Source organism: Hipposideros armiger, unplaced genomic scaffold (assembly GCF_001890085.2).
Source record: "Hipposideros armiger isolate ML-2016 unplaced genomic scaffold, ASM189008v1 scaffold_211, whole genome shotgun sequence".
NCBI lineage: Eukaryota > Metazoa > Chordata > Mammalia > Chiroptera > Hipposideridae > Hipposideros > Hipposideros armiger.
The window spans coordinates 51,439-78,256 of NW_017731561.1; the positions used below are offsets into that span (position 1 = coordinate 51,439).

The following is a 26,818-nucleotide window of genomic DNA, read 5'->3' on the forward strand; positions in this document are numbered from 1 at the left end:
TCCCAGATGTTGCTGGGATAAAGAAAACACATAGAAAATTAGCCCACACCCTTTTCTCTAGTCTCAGCTCTGGTATTAACTGTCTTTGCAACTCTGGACAAGTCATCTAATCTTTCTGGACCTCCAATTCCCTCTGTAATATGAAGGGTAGAAACAATTTGGATTGGATGTTCTCTGGGGTTCCTTCCAACTGTGAAGTTCTCTGATTCTATAATTGCATCCTGGCCTTGGAGGTGCACACGCCCCCCTCCCAAGGCAAAAAGCTAATCCTGTGGAAAGTGCCCATTGCAATTGGATTCTAAACTCAAGACCTCACCAAATCCTATTATTTATAGCAGCCCCTTAGGAACACACAACACATTTACAATCTGGCAAGCCAGTTATTTAAAGTAAGTGCAAACGGGGTATGATTTTTAGGAAGTAAAACACTAATACTGAAAGAAAAATGAAAAACTCAAAACAAATGAGGCTCTCTCTTTAAATCGTGTCTTTTCTACAGTGTTACCTTGACAACTTAGCTTCAGCTCTTCAGATGCTGGGTTCTCAGTGTGGGAGAAGAGGGTGGTCCTCTTGGTATCTTAAGAGATTTCCTCTTGTCTTATGGAAAAAGGAGATGTCAAGGGGGTACCTCAAAACCCGGCAGAATGTACTCAGGACATCTTGACGGAGCGTCATCCAGAAATAATCACAGGTGCACAGAATTAGGACGCATTCTGATGAAAGGAACATTCTTTTTCTCCTTTCTGTTTCCTGTCATCATAACACACATTGCAACAGCCTGTGCAATGTTACATTTTTGGACCCGTCCAGTTATAGAGCAGAGAGCAACGAAAGTGCCTAAAAAATAATTGTATTATTTTTAGTTGCAGGCACCACAGATGCACACATCAGGATGACGGGACAACTCTGAAGTATGGAGCTGGCCTGGAAATGCTAAAAATACTGTTCCCCCTCCAGCAGTTGAAATTTTGAGCACAGTCTCAGGCAGACCCATGTAGGGAGATCAAATTAGAATTCACATCTCTCAGCTGTAATAGGCTTGTTATCAGGACTGGCAAGAGCTCAGGAGGCTGACTGACGGGGGTCAGCCAGGACTGTGAGGGGCAGGAGTGAGCTGAAAAGGGGCAGTGTGGGGGCAGAAGAAAGAGAGGGCTCATCTCCAGCATCTAGCACCACAGAGCAGGGCCTGTGTGGAGAGTGGCTGAGAGACCCGAATGGGTTCTAGAAGTAGTCTCCTTTGTGGCTGGGAATGTGAGCCCAGCCGATGCCGTGAGCGTTGGTGCAGGGGAGCGAGTCCGTGCTTGACACACGTGTTTCCCATTGATAGCTGGAGACAGCCCAGTAGCTCCGAGTTGGCCTGACAAAGCCGTATTGAAGCACAGACAGAGTACAGTTTCAAAGCAGTCAGAAAAAGAACGGGAATGCTGTTCAGGAAATTCTTCAGGCATGGGCAGGGACTTGGCTGCAGTTCTGCAGTTGGAAAATCTGACTGGGGCAGCTTCTGAACACAGGCTGGGCCTGCTCACACTCAGCAGGCCGGCCGGCCGCCTCCTTCAGAGCCTCTCCGCACACTCCCAGACGGAGGGCGATTTTCACCAGCTGCCTTGTGAAGCAGAGAAGAGAGGTAGGGGACAGTTATATTCTCGCATGTCCATGCTTCTTTTCACTTTGTAAGCCTGCTGTTTGTTTGCACGTACTGAGTTTTCGAGTGTGTGTGTGTAAGTTAGAACGTCATCACTTAATCATTCGGTGTGGACTTGTAATCTTTTCTTTTCCCTTCAAGATCTGATTTTCAGCAAGGCAGAGACACTTCTGAAAGTTAGGATTTAGCTGGCAACACGATGTGAAAAGAAAAGTATGTGAACTTGTGTATTGTCACCCTGTTCCAGCCTTGTGGAACTTTTCTGTGTGTAAGGACAGTTCATTGGCAGGAAAGATAATTTTAGATGAAACTGTGTTCTTTGCTTCATAAGTATTTTGAAAGGAGCATTTTTAGCAGAAAACGGCTCTCGTTTTAGGAGGGAATCAGAGTTTGAAGTTTCTATTTTGGATTACACTTTCAGAGTGTAGGAGTAGATATGTATGTATGAGTTCCTGGCCTCTTTTATTATTATATGGATTCCGACAGTCATTAAGGAGTTCAGTGATATATTTGACTAGAAATATACCGGAACAACATTTGTAATTCTGTTTCTACAATTTCAATTTTTCTGAGTTGAAGTAGTAGCTGGCAGTTTTACTCTAAAAAAAAAAACACTTTTGTATTTTTATGAAATATAGACAACTAGAGTAACAGAAAATAGTCTACTCAAAATCATTGTTAAAAGATACAGCCATAATGGTGTGACTCTTATTTCATTGATCAATTGATCTTATTTTATACCTTACTGAAGAGTACTTTTTAAAAAAAAATCAGATTTTAAATAACTCTTTCTCACACATATCAGCTATAATGCAATATAGATTTTTACCCCCACTAGGAAAGCTATATATCTTATTACATGCTTAGCATTTAGAAAATGCACAAAATGAGTAATAGCATTTAAGAAGCTGGTTCGGTTCAGAAGGAGCTCAGCTAAATCTCACTACGGTTTTGTGTGTCCTGGCAGGGCAGTCAGTGACAACCGTGGTGTTTTCCAAAGGGGGTTTGGCCAAAAGTCTGGTTAGGAAAACGGATGAATGAATGGATTCTTGGATACTTCTTTAATAGCGGAAAAGTAGCTAGAGCTTTTAGGGTGGACCTCTATAAAAACAGGTGTGTGTTTACTTTAGTTCGAAAATCTCTCAACAAGTAGCTAATAGTAGAGAGAAAGATTAATGATGATTAATGGGTGAAGGAGGAGAGGAGTGTGGGTGTTTCTCATATATTCCTCTGTGTAAAACCTACGATGAGTGGGCAGACATTGTGTCCTGTTGGTATCCAGTTGGCATCTAGTCAGCACTTTTATTTTCTCCAGTTTTGCACTTGGAGGAAGGAATTTGGGAAATGACCTGCAACAGGTTTTTTTATTCTAAGAGATGGCACACGAAGCGTTTCTTCATCACCCTCATCTTTGTGTTGGGTTGGAATGGGGAGAGTTTGGGAACCGTAGGACATGAATAAGAAAGGGGGTGCAGTTGGAAGTCAGGATAAAGAGTGGCTACACTTTGTGTTTTTCCCGAGTGCCTACTGAGTGAGCAAAATGCCAAGACAGATTAGGAACAGACGTGAACCATAGCCAAGCCCACTGCCAGTAAAAAAAAGACGCAAGTGGGCTCTAATGTCACACTCCTCTAAATTTAGTGCGTGGCAAGCGCCGAGCAGAACAGGCGTGAAATGGCAGCTACAGGTTGTGAGATTACGAGCAGCAGTGCCTGAAACTTGGAAGAAACTCTATATAGTTCCCCTCTTTTAGAAGTATAGGAGGGAAAAACCAACCTCCTTTGACATTTTGAAAAGAAAAAATGGAGGGGAGGGTGGAGAAGGAACCAGGGCCGAGGCGCAGGCAACACAGAGAGGTGTGGCCAAACCACAGACTCGGCAGCCAGGGCAGAGGGGAGACGTCCGTGCCCAGGACTGAAACACATTCCAGAAACAGCGAAAACCAGCAGGCACTGAGTTGTTTGACTTGAAGTGTGTGGATAAACCATGGCCTCAGTGCAGTAAATTATTTTACCCTCTTCACAGTAGGAGACCCCGTGGTCAGGCTGGCCTGCTGTGCCTTCTGGAAGTAATCAGAAAGCGCATTTGGTAAGAATGGCATCGTCCGAGGGCTCAGATTTCCTAAGCAAGGACGGACCGGGCTCTGAAGGCCTTATTTTTAACTCATATTTGTTCTGTCCAGAGATATTTCTGCGGGGGGTGTTGAGTGAAGGCACCAGCTGGAGTTGGGTCAGCGATCGCAGTGAGCAAAGCTCATCCAAGGCTCTGCTCACGGTGCTTTGTTATTAAGACAAATTTTTGAAAAGGAATATAAAGTGCTGTATATGCTTTATTTTAATGAATGAATTTCTTTAAATTATATTTATATTATTTGAGAAACCGTCTCCGAAGGCATGTACCACATTGTTGGTGGATTTGTTTAGTATTTGTTTCATCATATAAGGAAGTTCATGGGATCATGGATTTCACCCTCTGGAAGGGGTCGGGCTATAGTAGTTCAGGATTTCTGGAGTTTGACTAATAGAGCAACCCCTTTTAACAGCAGTGGAAAAAAGATCCACACCTTGATTTTATTATTCTATTGTTATTTCAATATGTACAAACCAAAAATACTCACTTAGATATTATCTGTAGAAATAAAGATATTACCTATTTTAATCATTGTTGCACAGCTGTAACACTAAAACATTTATGAATTTAAATACAAAGGAAACTACGTAATAGTGATATTCAGATGATCAAAATTGGTTTCTTATGTAGAGAAGTTTACTAGAATTTAATAAAACTCACATCATGAACATAGGGCTGACAGTTATCTGGAGATTATTTTTATTTCATTGCAGTTGCACTCCTGCCTTTTGACAGACACTTGATTCTTCCCTAACTTTTTTCTCCTCACATCTGTTACTCGCACTTCTGCCATGATGCGCTTCGACCTGCACCTACAGGGAATGTGCCATTTTGTGTTACGGCACGCTTGCGTCCTTTCTCATTACCTGTGGCCGAATGGCATCCCTTGTTGCCAACAGGATCATACAGTGAATACAAACTCAGACACCAAAACTGTGTGGTAGTAGCCGGTGGTCATGACTCAGATCCACATTTTCTAGGACAGAATTTGCATAAATAACATAAGCACAACAAAAGCAAAGAAAAACACAAGAACAAACTGGGTAAAGAACTCTCAGATCTGGCGACGTGGGGACTCCCCCTTAAGAGACGCCGATCATGGCCCTTTCGGTTCCATGGAGAACCCCTGCAGGACCCTGGGGAGGGACAGCCCTGGCAACACTGCTCTGCGTTTCTGATGGAGGCCAGCCACTCTTATTTGTTGCGTCTGTTGGGGTTTTGCAAGATACTTTATTTGGAAAGACTTATAATGCCGTATTAGTGAAGATTACATTTGACGGTGAGTACCAGAAACCTGCGCCCACAGAAGCCTAAATGTGTAAGAGCTTACTTCTGCACATACAGATGAGGACCACACCTAGACAGTCCAGGACAGTAGTAGCAGATGAGCAGTGTCCCTGAGAGCTGCCTTTCTGTCCCACTGTCCTCAGCCCTTGAGCTCAACTCCCCATGCTCATCTGTGTGTGTCATGTTCAAGTCAGGGCAGTGGTGGCAGGACTTGAAGGTGATAAGTATTTCTCCTCGTCGGCCTTTGCCCTTTTCACCACAGAGGGATGCCTTCCCATATAGACTTCCCCTAATGTCTCAGAATACCCAGCCAGCACTGGGTCATGTGTCCTCTGGTCCCATTGAATGATATTACCATGAGAGATTTAGGCCAATCAATTATGTTTCACTCTCTGGGTGTGGAGTAGAAGCCCACAGATTCAGATCAAGGGCTTTCTGCCTAATAAGGAGCATACCAGAATTCTGATAGCAGTGAACAGCAGGGAGGGTGTCCGTGGGATAAGCATGGACAGTTTTGGCCACAAATGCTTAATTTAAAAAAAAAAAAAAAAGAATGAATGTACAAGTACATTTGAAAAACGCTGCTCTTATAACCCGTTTCCTCCATTTTAAAGAAGTAGCCACTGAGACCAGAAAAGATACGTTACCTGCCTGAGATGGCAATGCTTCTTGTTCTTTGAGTCTGAGTCCAGCGTGGACGACATGTTATATGCATTGGCTTGGTCACAGCAGAGTGATGCTTCGGAAGCCATGCTAGAGAAAGTAACATTGCAGTGGAATCCTACTGTCAGAAGGTCCCTCAGAAATTACCTGGTCCCGTGGTTTCTCAAAACCTCCTGAATCAGCATTTCTGAGATTAGAATTAGGGAATTGCTATATTTTTAAAAGCTCCCTGAGTGATTCTGTTGAAGCCAGTAAGACACTGGTCCATAAACTGAGTTTGTTTAATGTCATTATGGCTAAATCATTATCCACTGCAGGGTGCCATTTGTAGCGTTGTTCACAGACGTCAGCTAGATGTGATGAAGGAGAATCTCCCTACACTGAGGCAGCTGGGAGCGCTCTTTCTCATCTCAGGCCTCCTCAGATTGGGCCAAATTCATGTCTCTGTACTTCGTAACCCATGGCCACGGCCTCAGCCACATCTGAGGTTGGTAGTGGAATTGGTGCAGAACTGAGGTAAAGACGAGGGAGTAAAAGTAGAGGTGGTCAGAAGGTGGGCATAGGTTACTGGTAGCTGGATCTCAGTTTTCCCATCCGGGAAATGGGATCAGATTTTTCTATTTCTCATAATCTATGGTTTTTATAATTCTACCGCTCTCCTAGGTCTTTATGAATGACTTAGTTGATTTATTGTACCTATTCCTCATCTTTTCCCGTACTGTTCTCTTTTCTCTAAACACATTCCAGCTAACCACCTCTGACAAAAATACGGTTCCCTGCTCTCAGTTGCAGTCATCTGACAAGTGTATCGGGCCATGTGCCCACTGGCCCCATGGAATGATGTTACCATGATAGGAATGATGTTACCATGAATAGGACACCATGCATCTATTAACCCAAAGGGAAGAGGGTAATTGTAAGGGAGAAAGCAAAACAAGAAAGAAGAATGGGAGGTGGGAGTGATCTTGCAGCATCAGAAGAGTGATTATATTATAAACTGAGCCCAGGCTCCAAGGCAGACAAGCCTGGACTGTGAGCCTGGCCATATGACCTTGGACAAGTTGCATCATCTCCATGTACCATAGTTGTATCGTTTTAAAAATGGACATGGTAGTATCTACCTTATAGTGTGGTGTGAAATTTGCGTGTAACACACTTAGCACGGTGCCTCGTGCACAGTAAGGAGGTAAGTATTTTAGCTATATGTACTTAAAGTTAACCGAGCTAGCATGAGCCACACTGACAATGCAATAGGCAGATCAAGATACAATGAAGTCTTAAGACAATCAGCAGAGGAGAGAATGTTTCACACGGAATCATCCAGGTTACTTTTTCTGTGTTGCCTACATTTCTATGCAGATTCCCTGTCCTCTTTTCTTCACCTTTGCAGCTACACGAAAAGGTGATCATCTTCATTATATTGGGTTGTCGGAAAAGTCATGATGCACTTTTGCAACGAAAAACATAGAAAAAATACATCATGACTTTTCCGACAACCCAGTAGCTTCACATTCTTGTTGCCAAGTGTGAAACCACCTATGTAAAGGAAGCCACAGAAGCTATGGCCCGGGGCTTGTCATTCAGACAGGTCGGCAGGACTGGGTGAGGGATGGGTCACCACGGTTCACTAAGTGAGCAAGTCCTGCGAGGTCAGTTTGCTTGGAAATCTTGGCTGGTGGTTTTCCTGATGGAGCTCTGGATGTGGCTGGGTGTGGAACAATGGCTTTATTCTCCTTTGGAAACCAATAACGCGATGACACCTATTTAAAGCAAGCGCAGCTTGCAGATGGAAACTACACTGCTGGGGATTAGAAGCCCCCTCTTTGTTCAAACCGTTTTCTCTGGCCAGGGTGAAGGGTCAGACTCTTGTCAGCACCCTGACTTCCGAGTGATACATGTCTGAGTTTCTGGAACCCTGCAGTTACTTGCTGGGGTTGAGGGATTCGGCCACTAAAACTGCTCTCATTGAGCTCAAGTAAACAAGTACCAGGGTTCGCGCCTTCCTCCAGACAGCTCATTCAGCACCACCCTGTTGTCTTAATTCTGGTTGGGGTTGTGATACTGGGCATGGCGCGTTCCATGAAAGCAGACTGCTTAACGCCAGAGACAGCTGATCCTTTCTTGCCTGTTCTTACCTCCTGCCATCTGTCTTGTTCTGTACTCCTTCTGCCCTTTCCCTCTATTTTTTTATTCTGTTCCATCTTCCTGTTCCCAGTTTTTCTGTTGTTTGTTTAGTATGTGTTTACCAGTCACCTGCTTCTCTCAGTGGTCAGGAGTGTTGGTACTAGACCAGAGTCTGGACAGCATAGCTTTGACCATGTGATGACAAACATTAACTCCTAAAGTTGTGAACGATTTGTGGCCTCAGTGCTGGGTCACATGCCCAGTTGAGTTTCCCAGGCAGAGGCTGCAAACAGCAGGTCCCAGGCTGGCAATCCAAGGGCTGGCCCATGGGCACGTTTTGGTTCATAGTGTGTGTGTTGTTTTTTTATTAATTGACTTAGTTACAAAGTATTTGAACACACTAAGAGATTACGTACAAATCTAGATTATCCAGAAAAAGCTGGAGATGGGCCTCCCCGGTCTGATTTCTCACAGCATGGCAGTTGGTGGGATCTGGGCAGCTCCTGTTCCTCTGAGTGGGTGTGTGTCCGTCCATCCTTCTCTGTAGGTGTAGCCATTAGTAAGCTCTCAATAGGGTTTCTCACCTGAACCTCAGAATGTAGAAAATGATTCGAGTGCCCATTTGTTCAGTTGTTTCAAGGCTGATACATATAGTACCATTCTAGATGCATAGGAGAGTAGGGCATTATGACTTGACTCTCTCAGGGGACAGTGCTGAGGTGACGTAAGTCTCTACTGAGAAGAAATGCAGTAGGCAGCATGGTGGCCAAGAGCCCGCGTCTCAGAGTTAGAGATTCCTGGGAATACTCACATCATACGATTGTACATAGGATTAAAAATGTTAAATGTCATAGAATCCAGAATAGTCACTGCCTCTGGAGATGGGGGTTGATTAGGAAGGGGTATGAGGGAACTTTCTAGGTGATGGAAATATTCGCAGTCTTGACTGAATATTGTTTATACATGTGGACAGATTTATAAAACTCGAGCTGGGTAGTTAGGATCTGTGTATTTCACTGGAAGTAAGATATACCTCAACAGACATAGGGCATATATCTACACACATATGTGAAGACGTATAAGGTGCTTATCAAACTATATAATAACTTTTTAGCTATTATTGTTATCAAGCTTTTTTCTGGACATTTTGATTAAAAAAATAACATGACTAAAAATGAGATGACCAGCATTTCCTTTCAGAGCGCAGATTTCATTGCCAGTATTTGCGAGCTTAGGTAGTAGCTAAAGATCCTCATCAAATACAGTTGTCAAGGAAGAATCTACTGGATCAATGCTAATTTTATAGACCTATTGAATCGCTATAAAAGGATGTATCTCATTTGCTGTAGCTGTTTTTCATGATGTGGTAAAAGCTTATGGGTTTCAGAGACATATCAAAATGGTTTATTACCTGGGGAAAAAATTGCCTATACTTAGAGTAATATGCACCCTGGCTGAATTATAGTAGTTGCTCAATAAGTATTTGATGACTTGCCTTAAAATTGATACCCACTTTGAGAAATACTAGCTAAAACTGTTACAGAAGAATTTTTAAATCCATTACCATGCTGTTCTGACCATGTGTATACATATATCTGGAAGCACTTAATGTAAGAATTGAGAGAACAGCTTTTTCAGCCAGGTACTCTGGGTTCAAATTCTTGCTGTGTCTTTAACAAGCCAAGTGAGTGTGGGTAGGTTACTTAGCCTCACAGTTTCTCAGATGCCTCCCCTTAAAATGAGCACAGTAATAATACCTCCCTCATAATTATTTGCCCGTGAGGATTAAACAAATTCAGTAAAGCATTTAGAACAGTGTCTGGCCCATACTAACCGTTACCCAAGTGTTTGTCAGCAGTTTTGGATGCTTTCTTTGTATTAGGAAACTGATGGTTTTGTTGTGATTTGCCTTTGGGCATTGTTCAAAATGCACATGTACAGTGGTTGATGAAATTGATGGCTAATAGGAGGTTTAAGTTGAAAAGATTGAAGCCTGGAACTTAGCCGACTTTGGCCCCGTCACTGATTTACTCTGTGACCTTGACTCAATGATTTCACCTCCCTGAACCTGCTTTTCGCATCTGTTAAGTAATGATTTGAACTTTCTATTGTCTGTGTTCCCTTCAAGCTTTGTGTCTCATTCTCTGATCTTAAGTGTTTGTGTCATGCTCATTATTATGTTATTACACAGCTTGGTCCCCAAGTCACAGAAGAGCTGTAGTGGGTTGACTGTCATTATCTGGTCTTGTCAGAATCATCCATGGGGATTTAAGAAGCACAGACCTTGTACAACACAACACAGGGTAGTCGTTTTCTCGAAAAGGACCTGTTGCTCCTGTTAAGAAAGCTGGACAGAGATGAAGCCATGAGAGATACATGCAGTATCTTTTGCATGTGAAAATGGCACTGTTAAGTTGGCAGTCAGATGTTTGAAATCTTTCTTTTCTGTTCAAGAATGTTCAGTTTACATATTCTTTTCTGGCTCCGAACTTGTGACATCAAGGACCATGTTTAAAATGATGTCTGAGTTTTATGCACAACCAAATCTGCAACAACCCTCAAGATTCCTTCAAGTCTTTGCTCAGATAGCACCATCTCCATGAGGTCAGCCTTTCCCATGCTATAAAATGGGAACCTGCTCTGCTCCTCACCCCCAGCACTGCTGATCCCTCTTTTCTCCTCTCTCCCTCTCTCCCCCGCCCGCTATAACACTCATTATCTTTAACATAAGTTTCAAACATGGTTTTCATGTGTGTTATCTGTTTCTCCCATCACTGCCTTCTACCACTGCCATGAGATGAGGGGTCTGTGTTTTTGCTCGTTGATGTACCCCAAATGCCTGGATTAGTGCCATGGGAGGAACCGAAGGAACACACAGGTTTCTCAGGTGATGGCAGTGTTTGTGCTCGCCACACTAAACACACACTTAGATGGTAATTCTCAACACCTGCATCTCATCAGGAAAAGCTGCATCTGCCTCATTCTGCATGTGATGGGAAAAATCGGGCCCGAGTTGGAGCCCACGCCCTAACCAACTAGAGTCCTCCAGAACATTCTTTCACCCTTTAGGACCTCAGCACCTTAATTTATAAAGCAGTTTTAATACCATCGATCTCCTAGAGTGTTGTCAGAAATGTATGAACTCATATATCTGATCACACCTCGTACGAATATATATGCATGTTCCACAAATGTATTTCTGTCTGAAACTACCTCAACTGGCACTTCACAAATCTAAATCTCTAGGACAGTATGAATTAATGTTCATAATTATACTGAAATGTCTTCTAATGCATTGGAGATAAATATTTTGAATTTATATATAAGCGATGTATTTTGGAAGAGAATTTTAATAATATCTATAAGAAACAATACACACACACACACACACACACACATGCACAAATAGACATACACACTCACACAATTTGATCTGGCAATTTAGTTTCTCAGGGCTTCTCTGGGAGATACATTTGGACTTATGCAAAGCAGTTACATTCCAATCCTATGACTTTAAATAATGCTCATATGCAGGAGACTTAAACGTTTACTCTCTAAGCCCGTTCTTCCCCCTGAATCCCAGATGCATTTTGAAGTGGCTTGGTGATGCCACCCCCTGGATTCTTCTGTGCATTTCAGAAGCAACGTGACGACAAGGAGCTCTCTGTCTCCCCTCTGCACACCTGATTTGCTCCTGCCCTGTGAGCCTCCTATTCTCCTAATGTTCCCCATCCTGATGAATGGCACCTCCGTTCGCCTAGCTGCTCACACCAGAGCCTTAGAATTCTCCCTGACGCCTGTCCTTCCTTGCACGCACTCTATGTCTCAGGCAGCAGCGAATCCTGTGAGCTCTTATCTTCCAAGTAGAATCCAAATACAGCAACTCACCACTTTCCCCCTCACCTCTACCCTGGTCTGGGCTACGCTGTCTGGGCGAGAGGAGTGGTCACAAGCCCCTGCTTTCTCCACGTTCATTTTCACCCCTTGCATTCCCGTTTGTTAGAGAGCAGCTGGAGTGGTCCACAGTGAAAATCTTATCCTCTCACTCCTATGCCTCAGTTCTCTGAAAGTTACTCTCACAATCAGCACCACATCAGGTTTACACTGTAGGTTCTAAGACCCAGTGTGCAACCCTCTGCCTGTGCTTCCAAGCTGATTTTCACACTCTCCCTCTTGTTCACTCTGATTTAGCCACACAGTCCTTTAGACTTGCCAAGACCTCACCTCAGGGCCTTTGCACCTGCTGGTACTGTTTCCTCCACAGGGCCACAGCCCCCAGAGAGTCTCATGCTTTACTTTCTTATTGGTTTTTTTCCCCCTCGTGTTTCTCCACTACAGAGAGGCTTTCCTTAATGCTCCTATAAACAGGAGCCTCCCCACTCATTGTCACTTTTTCCAGCTTACCTTTTTCTTCATAAGACTTACTCCCAGTAGTATTAAAAGTTACATGTCTGTTTGTTTATCTGCTTATTGTATCCTCCACTTGGATGAGAGGTCCAAGAGGCAGAACCTGTCTTTTTACTGCTGAATATCTAGTGCCAGCTCATGGCAAGGCCTGATACATACTTATTTTATTTGAATAAGCATTGGGAACAGAAAATTCCTAGAAACAGCCTCAGGGTTCATCAATAAGAGGCTGGTTAGGGCCGGCCGAGTGCCACATTAGTTAAAAGCTGGCTTGGGGCCAGCTGAGTGGCGCATTGGTTAAGAACTGGCTTGGGATGCCAGAGGGCCCCGGTTCATATCCCACATGAGGGCCAGTGACACTGCCCTCCACAGCTAAGATGCTGAACAACAGCTCAACCTGGAGCTGGGCTGCTGTGGGTCACCAGCGACGGCATAGATTGCAGTCCCCTGCTCCAGTGGGCTGCCATAACCTACCATGTGTAGCTGGCAGCCAGCATGAGCGGCCAGCAGCCGCAGTGAGTGGCCATCCAGAAGCCAGCGACTGATCTGCCTCGCCCGGGAAGAGCGCAATGATGGTGCCAACTTGGGCCAGTGAAGCAACGTCCTCCACAACTAGACTGAAGAACAAAACGACAGCAACTTGTCTGTTCCCCTTCCCCCAATTCCCCAGTGCTGTTCCAATTCCCCAATAAAAATCTTAAAAAAAAAAAGGGAGGCCTGGTTAGGTTAAATATCATGTATCCACACAACTTAAAACTATATTTCTGTGTGTTTTTATGGGACTAACACTAAACTATGTTATAATATTAAGTGAACCAACTTAGATTTGGAACAATAAAGAACATAAAACACACCCTTTTGTGTAACAAAAAAAAATTAAACGTGAGTATGCATTGAATGTATATATTGAGTAAAAGTATATGTATTGAACATTTCTAAGAAAAAAACATATGGTTATATTAGGTTGTTGGAAAAGTCATGACATATTTTTTCTATGTTTTTCATTTGCAGAGACGCATCATGACTTTTCCGACAACCCAATAGTTGCCTCTGAGGAGGGAGGCTAAAAGTGTGAATGAAAAAGGGATTTTCTTAACTGTTTGTTCTTTGGTTCTTTGAAATACATGCACTTGTCTAATTTTTTTCAGTATAAAATGTTCAAACCTTACATAATCAAATTCTTAGAAAACTAAAGTATGGAATACCTAACTTTTAAATTAATCAAAATATTTGTTTAAAGAAAACATGCTGTTCCTGGATCATTTTGCATCAATAGTTATTTACTGTTCTGGATGCATTTTACAAGAAAACAATGTTGATTGTTATGTCAAAACTACTAATGATGAGTTTGTTACAATTGTCTAAATTGTGCCAAACATCAGCAACCCAAGACTAATGCCTTGTATGGATGGAGGAATGAAAACAATCCTTGAAAGCAGATACTTTTAAATCAGAGACCTCAAAATTAACATGGCTAATGGAAAACTATTTACATGCCAAGATAATCCAAAATGACTCAGATTTCATAACAAACTCTAGAAACAGTAATGAGTCTGTGAGGGAACTTCCTTCTACTATTTATATGAACTGGTTATAATCATACTCGTATACAATGACGAAATTCATGTTTACTTTTGAACGTATTGGAAATTTTCACGTGCAGTTTCATCACCAACAAACCTTAGCTCACTTGATTTGTATCACTTCTCTTATTTCTAAATAAGATAATATAGTTATTAGTCTAGCTAGTAACTTAATTCTTTACTCCTCACCGTGACCTATAAGGTGTAGCCTCAAAGCCTCTCTCTGCAAGCTCATCCCTTACCCTTTCCTCTGAGCTCATTCAAAGCCAGCCCCGACGGCCAGTGTGCTTAACTTGACCATGCTCTTAAGGCCAAATGCTTGTCGGTGTCCTCTGCTGGAACACTTGTTCCACCTCTACACCTCACCTTAATTGTCACTTGGTCAGAATGAACAGCATGGGTCACCCTCTATTCTCTATCATGAAACCCTCTTTGTTTTCGTGGCTCCTAACTTTCATTCTAATGGTTTCCTCCATGTGCTTGTTTATTGTCCATCTCTCCCATTAAACACAAGCTTGATGAAAGCAGACATATAATCATATTTATCCATTTGAAGACCTAAATATCTCCAGGGCCCACTGTGGTACCTGGCATATGGCAGATGTGCAATATATATATATATATGTGTGTGTGTGTGAGTGTGTGTGTGTGTGTGTGTGTGTGTGTGTGTGTGTGTGTGTGTATATATATATATTTTTTTTTATTTTTTTTTTCTGTTGAAAAAATAGATCAAGATGGAATTTCCTGGAAGGCCCGGTCTGTGCGTTGCCATGTTTCTTCTCCCACAATATATAACTGTACATAGAATTATACTCATTAGCGCTCCCCTAAGTTCCCTTATAGAACAAGGTATTATGAAGCCTGGTGGGTGGAAGAGTCCAGCAATCATTTTTCAACTGCCTGTCAATGCTTCCCTGTTCTCAGCTCTACCCTATTGGTAGAGAAGATCGTGGCCCATAAAGTTTTACAGGCCCCAAAGAAAAATCACCAGGAAACTTGATGGCATTGATGTGTCTTTAGAAGGTTACTGATGGTTTTTTAATCACCCCTCAAAACATAATGCTTTCTTGCACAGCAGGTTTACAATGCAGATACTGCCACTGGTTTGCAGATATGTTCTTTGGAAGGAAAATACTTGTTTTTCTCCTGAAGAAGAATCCTGCTGAAATAAAGTACTGAGTGCAGACAGAAAGGGATGGCTTCTAACAGTATGATTCTAGAATATGCATGCAGCCTCACAAAGTGTGCCCGCTGTGTATGTTTCTGCCCCAAGACCTTCCATCATTCTTATATCGACTGATGAAATGGAGGAAGGGGAGACACATAAGATTTTCTAGTAGCTATTTGGTACTGGCCAGATGGAGGTAGGGAAGGCAACATGGTATAAAATCTCTGACCCCTTGAGTCTGATCAGGCCAGTTTCTGCGTTAAGAAGTCAAAGGCTTGTCAAAGAAGTGGGACTCATCACCTCGAAGCTCATTATGGTTAAGCAGTGCATACAATGCAGCTTCCTTAATTAAAGGAGCAGCAGCTGCAGGTCCAGGGGCCACGCAGGCTGGGCCTGACTCAAGGATCCTTGGGACGACTTCAGGGTAACCATGAGCTTTGTGCAAATCCCTCGGTGGCTCCTATGCCTGATGCTGGACATTTGTGAGAACATTGGAAAAGCTTGCCTAGGCACAAAGTCACAGAGGGGTTGCTGCTGGCTGCAGTGGCAGAAGGCAAACAAGGTCACACAGCTTGAGAGGAAGTTCTTCACAAGTCCAAGTCATATAAGTGCATCTTCTCCTTGAGACTGTCACGTTAGATTAGCATCAGGCCTTGATTCTGTAATAGTATGTGATTCCAGGTATGAACACTCAGAAAGAGGAGATGGCTCTCAAAATAATGTTTTAATAATACACCCACCCAGAATCACCTTCCTTGGAAACCCCACATCTATTATATTTGGCAACTATAATTAGCCCATTATTATAGGTATATTATGTTATGACATTGCCTTGACTGTCGGCAGTTCCTCCTTATCTAGTGGCAAAGCAACAGAAAGTTTCACTGTATTCATTCTTTGGGGAATCTAATCCTAATGCATTTTGTGTGCAAGAAACAGATTATCTTTAAATCAACTGACTTTGTTTATAAACGGGTGAACACTGAAAATAGCCTCATGAAAGAATAGAGTAATCCTTTGGATTGAAGCCTAGTTAACGAGAGTTTAATTGCATGTATCTTTGGAAAGGGAGGCAAGTTGTGTAAGTTTTCATTCCTTTGCTTCTAATCTTATAGCTGTTGACTTACTGCTGGAGTATATACTTTGTTATTTAGCATTGGCTTTATTTTTATTCACTCATTAAACAAATGTATACTAAGATAGATGATAGATAGATAGAAAGATAGATAAACAGAATTACATAGACACATACATACATACACATATCATTATTTAGGTGCTATTGGAGTTGAAAGAAGTTTTAAATACTTAGAAGAATTTAGGATATCTTTAGAGAGATCATATATATGACTGTAAAATACGTTGTGCAACAATGTAAAATTGTTCCCAAAATCTGATGGAAAGTACTTCTGTCTTGTAATTCTCAAGAAAAAGGTGAATTTGGATAGAGGGACCCCTTTTTAAAATTTGCATGCCGGATACACCCCATCAGATGCAAGAAAGCTTCCTAGGGGGACACACGTTAGATGGGTTGAAATTCATTTTGCTGAATTATTCAACTTTTGGGAGTGTTTTAGGTATGATTGGCATAGAAAGAAGGGGAAAGAAGATTGTTGAACACCATCAAACAACAAATATTCTACGCCTACATCATCTAGGCACTGCTGCTGTTATAAATCAGATTATCATTCTGTTTCCCACCTGCTATAGGTTCTCACTACCTTTTCAATAACATCTGACTTTCACTATGACCTCCTAAGCCCAGCGTCATATTCCTCCAGCCAACATTGTCAGCTCATGCCCTCCTCCACTTCACTCACTGTAGCCAGTCACACACACCTTTTCCACACTGGGGCCTTTGTTTTCTTTCCTCTGCCTGGAACACTTTTTTACCCCAGCCTTCACCTTGCTGCCTTTTTCTTATCCTTCAAGTCTCAGCTTAAATGTTACATCCTCAAAGAGCTCTTTCCTGATGAGTCTAAAAAATATCTTCCATCCTATGATGGTCTCTTTAACATCACCGGGTATATATTTCAGTGTAGGTACTTCACACGGTGCATTTGGTTTCTTTATGCATTAACTGTTCATCGTTCCCCCCCACCACCCAGGCTGTGAGCATCATAAAGACAAGGTCATTGTTCCTTGTGGTATCTTGAGACCCTTTGCACCAGTGTATGGAGTTTGATCAATGATCAGTGCTTATTTGATGAGGGGGTAGATGGATGAAAGCTATTTAGACACATCCAACCTGAGATGGGGACGGGTTAACATGGTATATTGAGTTGCATCCTCATAGAAGCATAAAGTGCAAGTGTGACACTGAACATTGTCGCTGAGATGAGAGAGAGGACACTAACTCATAATGTGAACCTGTGAGAAAGACACAGAGAACAGAGTTTGGAAAGTCTGGTTGTAATCAAAGATACCGGAAAGAAGCCCTGGGCCTGCAGTGTCCTGATTGCCCAAGAAGAAGGTGGGAGGGAGAAGTTGCAAAGCGTCACGCTTCAGAAGGCTCAAGGCAAATGGTCATTAAGAAAAGTACGTTGAATCTTGATCAGGGACATCACTAGTGATTTTTGAACGGGCCATGTCAGGAGGTGGATGAGATTCCTAGGATTTTCCAAGGATCTGGGAACCCTGGGCATCAGTGAGAGTAAAAGGAGGCAACAGGTAGAGAGGATCATCAAGGTAAGCCAAGATTTTTTTTTTTTAATATGGCAGAAAAGATCTGTGCTCATCGAAAAACCAAGACACCAAAGACTGCAAAGAACATAATATTCACTATATTGCTGAAAGAGGATGATGGAATTGAAAGCTCCAAGGTAGGAATGCAGCAAAAATGTGAAGGGTAGCAAAGTGTGTATTTAGGGACATGGGAGGAAGATGGGTGACCTGCTGGGAAGCAGCGCAACATGAGGAGAGGCAAACGTGGGCCAGGGATTCTTTTTTGTGGTGGGTCTAAATCCGTGTCCTCGAAGTGCGGTTGCCTGGGCTCTCAGTACCAGAACCAATTTTGGTGCTTGTTAGAAATACAGATTTCTGAGATGCTCCCAGACTTATTAAATTAGAATCTTTTGATGTGAGGCCTAGGAATCTGCATTTGATCAATTTTCTGGAGGGTTTCTTATGCGTTCAAAAGTCTGAAAGTCACTCCCAGTGACAGATAATTGTACCTCCCATTGAGCTCAGCTAAGCAGTGATGTCTGATGGTGGTGCTTTGGTGTGTGCTCAGGGTCCCTTACAGGAAGGACTAGGGAAGGATCTAGGTTTCATAAGGCCTGAAGCTTAAATAATATGGGGGGCTGTTCTAAGGGAAAACACAAAAGAATTAGAAACACAAACCTGCATTAAAAACATGAATATGTTTTTAGAATGCGAAAGAAAATTAAATTATTAATTTTAGAAGATGGCACATCCTAAAATCCAGAAAAATAATATTAGTAGTAATTAACTGTCTGACATACTTTTTCTACAGGTTTTGATTGCACATCCTTTCATAGGCTCTTCAAATGAAAGCTGTTTGGCACTGTTGCTTCCTGTATAGACAATAGAAAGATAATAGTCTCCTATGGCAATTTCAGTAGAATTTAATTTTTTTTTACTGGAAATGCTTAAAGCATGTAACTTTATATACAGCATAGAGACACACAGTACATACAACCTGCAAACACAAGCATTCTGATTAATTCTCTTTTCTGTGATTCCCATAAAAAAGAAAAAAAATGTGTGGAACATTTATAATTATATAGGTTGAATTGACTATATTCTTAACTGGAGAGAATTTCTATTTTGACTAGGTATCAATGATAATTGACTCGTACGTTTGAAATTTGACAATTACAAATTTGATGATTAGAAAAAAAGGTCCAACTAGCTTCTGGCTTTTTTACTTCCCACATATTTCTGGTGCTGGCTATAATAGGAGATGCTTACATTGCAATTTGTCTTTTGGTCCTGTACCTCTGTGACACCATGCTTGGTGAGTTGGCACCAAGGGTGGAAGAACTCCTGAAAGACATTTGTACACCAGGAGTGTGAGCAATACTGTACGTCTCCAGGGAAGTGTCTGCAAACCATATAGCTGTATACCACTGCACCCAAACTATATGAACCCCCAATTTACCTTCCTGTTAGTTGGATCTCCAAAATGCATGTAAACCCCCCAAAGCCACCCAACATAAAGGCAAGCTGAAAAAGACAGGGTCTTAGCTAATTGCAATTAATACATCTTTCTTAAGTCAATTTTATAAAAATGTGTGACATTGTCAGCCTCTCTTATGGCTAAGGAAGGGGTCTGGACAAGGGAGGCCCTGAAACTTCATCTCCACTCCCTGGACAGCAAACGTCTTTGGGGAAGAATCAAAAAGGAACAGAGAGTGGAGATTGTCTTTCCTCGTGTTTTTATCATTTCAACAGGTTTCGATTTTTTACTAGAAAAATTAATGAACTCAGCATACCTTAATATTCTCTTTCCTGGCAGAATTATTGACAATAGATGTATCCATTACAGTATGTTCCGCTGACAAGGCTTCCTCATTTAATCATTCATACAGCATTGCTTACTCCCTTCCCTGTTCCTTATTAATCGATCGATCGATTGATTGATCTATCAGTCTGTCTTTTTTTAATTACAGAGGTGCAGATTGGAGTTATTTTGTATCACTGGGCTCAGCAAAGTAGGCAGTGTATGGTGGAGATATGGGAGCCCTCATGACATACAAATTACGCCAATGTACCAGGTATCAGAGGACCTGAGTTCTGATCCCCCACAGATTCTAAAATCCTGTGTGACTTGAAAGAGAGCTACTTCCCCTTCTGAGCTTTGAGCAACTCAGCTGGCCAGTAACCTTGTGTGGTTTCTAGGAGTGCAAGGGCTCTGCAGAGGTTTCTCAAAGGTTGTCAAGCCTTTGCTCTTGCTTTAAGCAGAGGAGCTCTGCTTTCTTGCTATTTTATATGCTAGAGTTTGTTTCAAGATTTTTGTCTTGAAATGGTTGTACTATGAGAAAAGAAGATGAAGACCATTTTTTAGATAAGTTGTTCCGAATGCTTGAAGTGACCTGGGAAGCCTTTTAACTAACTCCATCGTAGAGCTCAGAATTTACGTGTAAATTTACATGTGTTAAGTTTTATTTGGATTCTGCTCCATTGAAAGACATATTCTAGACTAGTGATATGCAACCTTGTCTGCATATTAGGATTATCTGGGGAGCTTTTAAACATGTTGAATCCTGGGTCCTACCCTTGTACCTTGTTTAATTGACATGCATGCAGATGTTTTGGAAAGTTCCACAGGTGTCTCTGATGTGTGTCAGGATTGAGAACCCCTAGTAGAGATAATCCCTGAATTCTGGCAAGTTTTAACAATCTATGTATGAAAAAAAATTATAGGTGTGATATTCATCTCCCCAGCCTCTTATAAATATTTATTGAACATGTCATGTCTGTTTTATAGCTATGTAATCCCCCCATTGGTTGGGGCAAATGTAAGAGAAAAGGCAGCTGCTGTGGTGGCAATACGCTTATCTCTCATTTGTACACTCATCTGTGAAGACTTAATCACTGTTCATCTTGCCTACAAGAGTCAAAGACTATCATTCTTGTCCTTTTCCTAGCCATGCACAAGTGGGTCGCCTTCTCTCGTCTTAGGACATTTCAGAAAGGATTCTAAGATTCTGTGATAATTTTCTTAATTTACAGAATATGATTTAATGGAAAATAAAGGCCTGATTTCCTTCAGACTTATAAGACATTTTTCCCCCTTCTAATTGATCTTTGTAACCAGGCCAGTGACCGATGACTTTGCTGTGTCCCCATGTTGTTACAACACCGCCCTGATCTACAGGATTGTAAGGCGCTGAGTAGTAAAATAGAGATTTTCTTAGACCACAAACCTAACTGGTTGGTTGGGAACTCAGTGCTTTGGGAGCCTGAAGTGGAAATTTGCAAAAATACAAACAAGAACGTCCCCATGGTGTTTGGCTTGGACTTTTGTACACCCCCCTCGATGGCAGCAGATTTCATAGTGGAGGGGAAATCATTCATTTATTCATCATTGATGCATTTTTTTCACTAATTCCACACACATATATTTAAACATATACTCATATTAAGGTTGTGTTCAGAATGAGACAGATGTCATGCAGGCCTTTTCTGAGCATTTCAGCTGACCATAATTAAGGATGCACTTGGTTTTTCAAGCGGAATTCCACTGATGCCTGAAGGCCATGAGTTCTCTGGGGGGCATTTTTATATTGTATGCATACATTTTAATGATTATCTGAAAACCATAAAATAATCACTCTGAATCATCTGGGAGATGACCTAATAACCAAGGATGTAATTTTAGGGCCCACGTTTTGTTTATCACCATGGTCACTTTGGCCCCACATGTCACTAATTTAATTGCTATTGAGTAAGATGGAAATAAACAGAGGCAGGCTTTATTCTTAAGGAATGAAATGTGCTTACATGAGGGCCAAATGAGGTAAAAAACAAAACAAAAACAAAAAAAAACTCCAAATAAAGATTGTGCATTACTGCGAATGGAGAAAACCAATAGAGGCCCTGTTGTCACATGGCTCATGGCAGAGTAGGGATGATGTTCTTGGGTGACGCTGGGCTAAAGCCCTTGATGCCACGTTACGCAGTTTAGTTTTAGCAAATCCTCATCCTTGTAGTAGTCCGTTATTTCCCCTTTTAATGATGCATGTCAGTAGCTTTGTTTGTATTTAATTTTAAAATTTGTCTTGGTTTTAGATTTTTATATAAGCGATAAGGTTACTTTGATTTATGTTGGTATGTAATTAGCAGTGCTGGTATAAAGATAGCTTATGTCAACAGCAGGGGTTTGGGAAGGCTTCCTTACTTTAAAGGGTGTTGGCATATTACTTAATATTGACAAATATTTTTCTAACTTATCTCACTGTACTATAATCACTGTTTAAACGAGCTCAACCCCCCATTAGCTTGCAAGCCCCCTGAAGGCATGTTCATACCTTACTTGAGCCTTCTTTATGTCTATTAAATAAATGAGTTGATTGATAACAATTAGAATTGTCTGACCCATAAGGACTAACTTTGAGGGTAGTGAGTTATCTGTCAAGGGAAGCATGTAAGCACAGGCTATCACTAGTTGAAGATTCTTGGGTCAAGTGAGGCTTAATCTATGTGCTCTGCAGCAGCCCTTTGAACTCTGGAATAGAGGGAAGATCGAAATGGTCACTTTTGCCACTGACTTTCTGGCAATGCAGAATAATTGCACTTGAGGTCGTTGCCCCCCAAATAAGCTGCCCAAATAATATTATACCACCACAATGAACTGCTCAGGTTAATTTGTTTTCTCAGACAAATTCTAAATTTTGCCCTCAGGACTTCGATAGGTCTTTGAGTGACTCCCTCACAAAGACGTTGTTTCTAAGAGACATTTGGAAAATGGCTTGCTTGGAACCCCTTGCCTCCCATGATGTTTGGATGTGGATGTCTTGGTAAACCTCATGAGAAATGGCTGCATAAAAAGAGAGGGCTAATGCCAGCATCCATAGGAGGCTCTGTGGTCGAGAGGAAACAACGTCAGAGTTGTCAGGATGGTGGAAATGTACAGACCGCAGCCCGCCATATCTCTTCATCGGTTGATTTTTTTCCTTTCTTTCCCTCTTTCTTTTTCCGCTCAGCAGTCTAATGTAAGTGCTTCCCTCTCACCTCGTTTCTTTCAGATGCCTCAGGAACAGTACACACACCACCGGAGCACCATGCCCAGCTCCGAGGGGCCACAGGTGTACAAAGTGGGGATTTATGGCTGGCGGAAGCGATGCCTGTATTTCTTTGTCCTGCTCCTGATGATTTTAATACTGGTGAACTTGGCCATGACCATCTGGATCCTCAAAGTCATGAACTTCACAATCGTAAGTAAAACCACACAAGTTTCTTTAGCTCTATTCGGGGGAAGGGGAAGGGTGGGCAAGGAGGGAGGTGGAAAAGTGGTGGCAGTGTGATTCAAAATAGCCAGCAACCTGGTGTTTTGGTTAAAAAAAAAAAATCTTTTCAGGTTACCTGTAGGATGAACTTCTAGCTAATCTCAATTCCTCTGAAGCTCATAATCCAATTTAGAGGCATTTCCTCCTTGAGGATCTCCTATATGCTTTCCTTCCATTTTGATAGCTGTGCTCTGCAGCCTGTAGTTTACAGGCACTTTGAGTAAATAATGCAGGAGGAACTATGGGGTAAATTCAAAGTGTTAAGTTTTCCGACACTTTAGTTTTGTGAGGTAAAATCTTGAAAGATCTGAGTAATATTAGACTTTGGAGATTATCTAAGAATTGTAACTGTTTATTTATATCTGGTAGCTCGTGACTATGGTTCATTGGCAGCCCCCTTGATGTTTTGGGGTTTTTTTTGCGGGGAGGGCATTCTCTTTTTCACTACCTGGATAAGATGGAAATAATAGGAGCTTAGCCATGTTTCATGTTTTAAGAATTTGTGTTTATGCTTCTTTGAAGAAATTCTTGCTGTCGGTACTTAGGGCCACTATACTGATTGAATATTTGCTTGTTGAAATTCAAATGAAAAGAAAATCCTGACAAAATTATTTCTGGAGTTTTTCTAAGGTGGTTTTTCCGAAGGATTTCCTTTGCCATTCTGGCAATATAAGTAATTTAAATTCTTTGTGAGGTCATAATAGACAGGAATACTTTCTTTTTCTTTGATGTCAAAAGTAAGTGATTAAATTGGCAATAAAATAAATCCTCTTTGATAGAGAAAAGTGACCATAACACAAGTAACAGTAAGGTTTTCATGTGACAATCTGCAATAGGATGGTGGATTTTTGCCTTTTCTGAATTTTAAAGTTCGTTTTTATCCTTATCACACTCTGCGTAGTCACATTCCCTTGCCTCGCCTGGGCCGTATCTTCTGCTTGGGTTGCTTTTCTTCATCTTCTCTGCCTGGCACAACCTTTCCCGCTGTTCCTGCAGCTCCTTTTATGTATTATTATACTTACCACTTCAGGTAATAATTTTTACATGCCTTTTCCATGCTGACTGAACGTTGGGAAGAGCCCGGGCTGCATCTTTTCTCTGCGTGCCTTCCTTCCGCACTAAAGGGAGGGGCTGTTGGTGCTTCATTAGCACTGAATTAGGACCACACCAAGGTTCCAGACTCTGCTCCAGGCCTCAGCAGGGCTCACTTGTTAATACTTGTAGTGAAGGCTAAGAAACTGTCTCATCAAAAAATTATTTTAATTTTACAGATGTCTTTCTTGAGGAGGAAAATAGTTCCATTCTTTGAAAAATATAGAAGGTCTCTGGTACCACATTCAGTTTGGAAAGGGCACAGGTCAAGTTCCATGGGATTGTGGGGTCCAAGGTAATATGCTCTAAACCAGCGGTTCTCAACCTTCCTCATGCCGCGACCCCTTAATACAGCTCCTCATGCTGTGGTGACCCCCAACCATACAATTATTTTTGTTGCTACTCTATAACTGTAATTTTGCTACTGTTATGAATCGTAATGTAAATATCTTTTTGTTTTCCGATGGTCTTAGGCGACCCCTGTGAAAGGGTCGTTCGACCCCCAAAGGGGTCGCGACCCACAGGCTGAGAACCGCTGCTCTAAACAATTAGAACACCTTAACTTCTGTTTCTGAATTAGACTCAGTAGACGCTTTTTGAACTTGAACTTACTTTACAGACCAACATAATTAAGAGAAGCGCTATAAGCAGGTGAGAGAGATGTGATGAGCTGTGTAGTCCAGATGCTTGTACAGGTGAGAATGCAATAAAACCGGAAAAGTTTCTCAGAGTTTAGAACTCTCAAGGGTCTTCTGGCTCCATTTGATCTTAAAATGACCACAGTTGCTATTTGTTGATATGCATGGTCTGTGCTGTTTCCATTTTGTATTTCACAAACTTGTAAAATGGAAAAACTTCCACATTGCAATACTAAATTGGGGAAGACTGAAGCTAGGGTATTAGAATGGAGAATAATGATGCAAAAGCTATTTAAAAGATGGAATTAACACATCTAATCAACAACTGGTTGGATGTAGGAATTGGGAGTTTGGAAGACGTTCTCGAATACTGCCAGGATCTGGCTGGTGAAATGGTTGGATGGTGGGGCCCAAAAAGCAAGATACAATTCTTTACCTTCCCACTGGAACTTAGCTGAAACTCGTGTATCCCCTGAGTACCCTTTTGGGGCTATTTTTGTTATTTTTACGTAGTTTGGCATGAAGTTAATTTATAGCACCTGCAAGGTATAGGGGTGGGTGTGGTGAATATGAACTCAAACCTTGATAACTGTGATATTACCCAAATATGGCTTCTTGAATGTGTTTAATCTGGCAAGCCTAATAATGAGAGGTATATGCAAGTATATATTGAGTGACAATTCATTCTGAGTGTGTGCAAGCTTAGGGAGCAATAGGATATTAAGGTAATCAGCTATAGGAAATAGGCCATTTCCCATAGTTAACGAAATTGATTGCCGAAATTGAGAGTTCATAAAGCTTTACCAAACCAAGTACGTACTGAGGGAAGAATAATGCCATTATTAGCCATAATTGGTGCTTTATAACAGTGATGCATTTGAGCACATAGAGCTGAAGTGTCAGAAAATCGGTCTTTCCCTGAAAGTTCACAGCACATTTTTTTCCATCAACCACAGTCTAAAACATATTCTTTTAGAATTATAATTCTACTCCACAAATAATAGTTTACTGACAGTGAAGATCTGGAAAATGAATGAGATACTCACCAGTGTTATATTGCAGAATGTGGGGGTGAAAGAGCAAAGGAAATCGGAGAGGCGGCAGTTAAGCCTTTTATGCAGGGACTTAAAATATTGCCAATAGGAAAGAGTGATGATTTTGTACACCTGGAATATTCAATAATTTGGGATTCGGGGAAGCTCACACTATAATCAAACCCTCTGAGTAATGAGTAATAACGAACCAAGAAAATGATGTCATCTGAAAGTGGTTCTGAGGACTTGGCAATTTATCCAAGATTGGATTCCAGAATTTACTGTGCTGTCAGGCCTGCTTTCTGTGCCACCCCTAAGGAGAGATGCTGGAGGAGTCCTTCCTTTATAACAGTCTGGACGAACATCTGACCAAGTTTCCTTTGTCCCAGATGTAAATCAGAAGAAAAATGATGTTGCTCTTGGCAGAATATCCTGGTGTTCGTTACTGGGCAGGACTGCAAGGTTACACATTTCTCCTCATTTTTTTCCTACATGGGGGAGTGTGTGGTTTACCTGGGCTGTGAACACCCATAAGTTGAGCTACCCTAGTTTATCATACACTGTGCTGTACAAGGGTATTAATATTTATTAAGTGTTTGTATTGTGCTTCACTGTGCTTGGCGTTTAAAATATTTCATTTTCAAAACAACTCTAGAAAGTGGGGATTATTATCTCCGTTTTAGTAAAAGAAAACCCAAGGCTCAGAGAAGTTGAGTGACTTGCTGAAAGACACACAGGAAGTGAAAGAACTGGTGCTTGACTTGAAAGCCCAACCTTTCCCACTACACCAGACCCCTTCCCCCTAATTGCTCCGATAACCTGACTCTTCAACAAAACTCTAAAGCTGGAAAAATGGTTCATTATCTTTGTTGCCACCAAGTCATAAATCTCTCCCATCCAAGGTATATCCACTGGCATTTTCTGCCTAGAGAAGTTTCCCAGCAGTTCTGAATGCTTAGTCCTTATCTCACTTCTCTGCCCTGTAGCTGATGACACGCTCCCCCCACTGTTTCCACCTTCTGTTTTATCTCCTTGCTGTATTAATGTAAACAATTAAGGTAAACTTACGTTAAATAA

At 41.6% G+C, this 26,818-nt stretch overlaps 1 protein-coding gene across 4 annotated transcripts in view; it reads left to right on the plus strand.

The window, feature by feature from the left end:
* The first annotated feature begins 1,144 nt into the window (after nucleotides 1-1,144).
* SGCD (sarcoglycan delta) overlaps nucleotides 1,145-26,818 on the plus strand; it is a 405,963-nt gene continuing 380,289 nt past the window's right edge. For 2 of the 4 annotated variants that reach the window (XM_019654007.1, XM_019654008.1), the window contains exons 1-4: nucleotides 1,145-1,624; nucleotides 3,825-3,866; nucleotides 22,587-22,590; nucleotides 22,717-22,905. In XM_019654007.1, coding sequence (XP_019509552.1) covers nucleotides 22,588-22,590; nucleotides 22,717-22,905 — 192 coding nt within the window. In that variant the 5' untranslated portion in view covers nucleotides 1,145-1,624; nucleotides 3,825-3,866; nucleotide 22,587. Of the gene's footprint in view, nucleotides 1,625-1,783; nucleotides 1,856-3,824; nucleotides 3,867-22,586; nucleotides 22,591-22,716; nucleotides 22,906-26,818 lie in introns of all 4 variants that reach the window. The other 2 variants (XM_019654006.1, XM_019654005.1) reach the window with 2 other exon arrangements.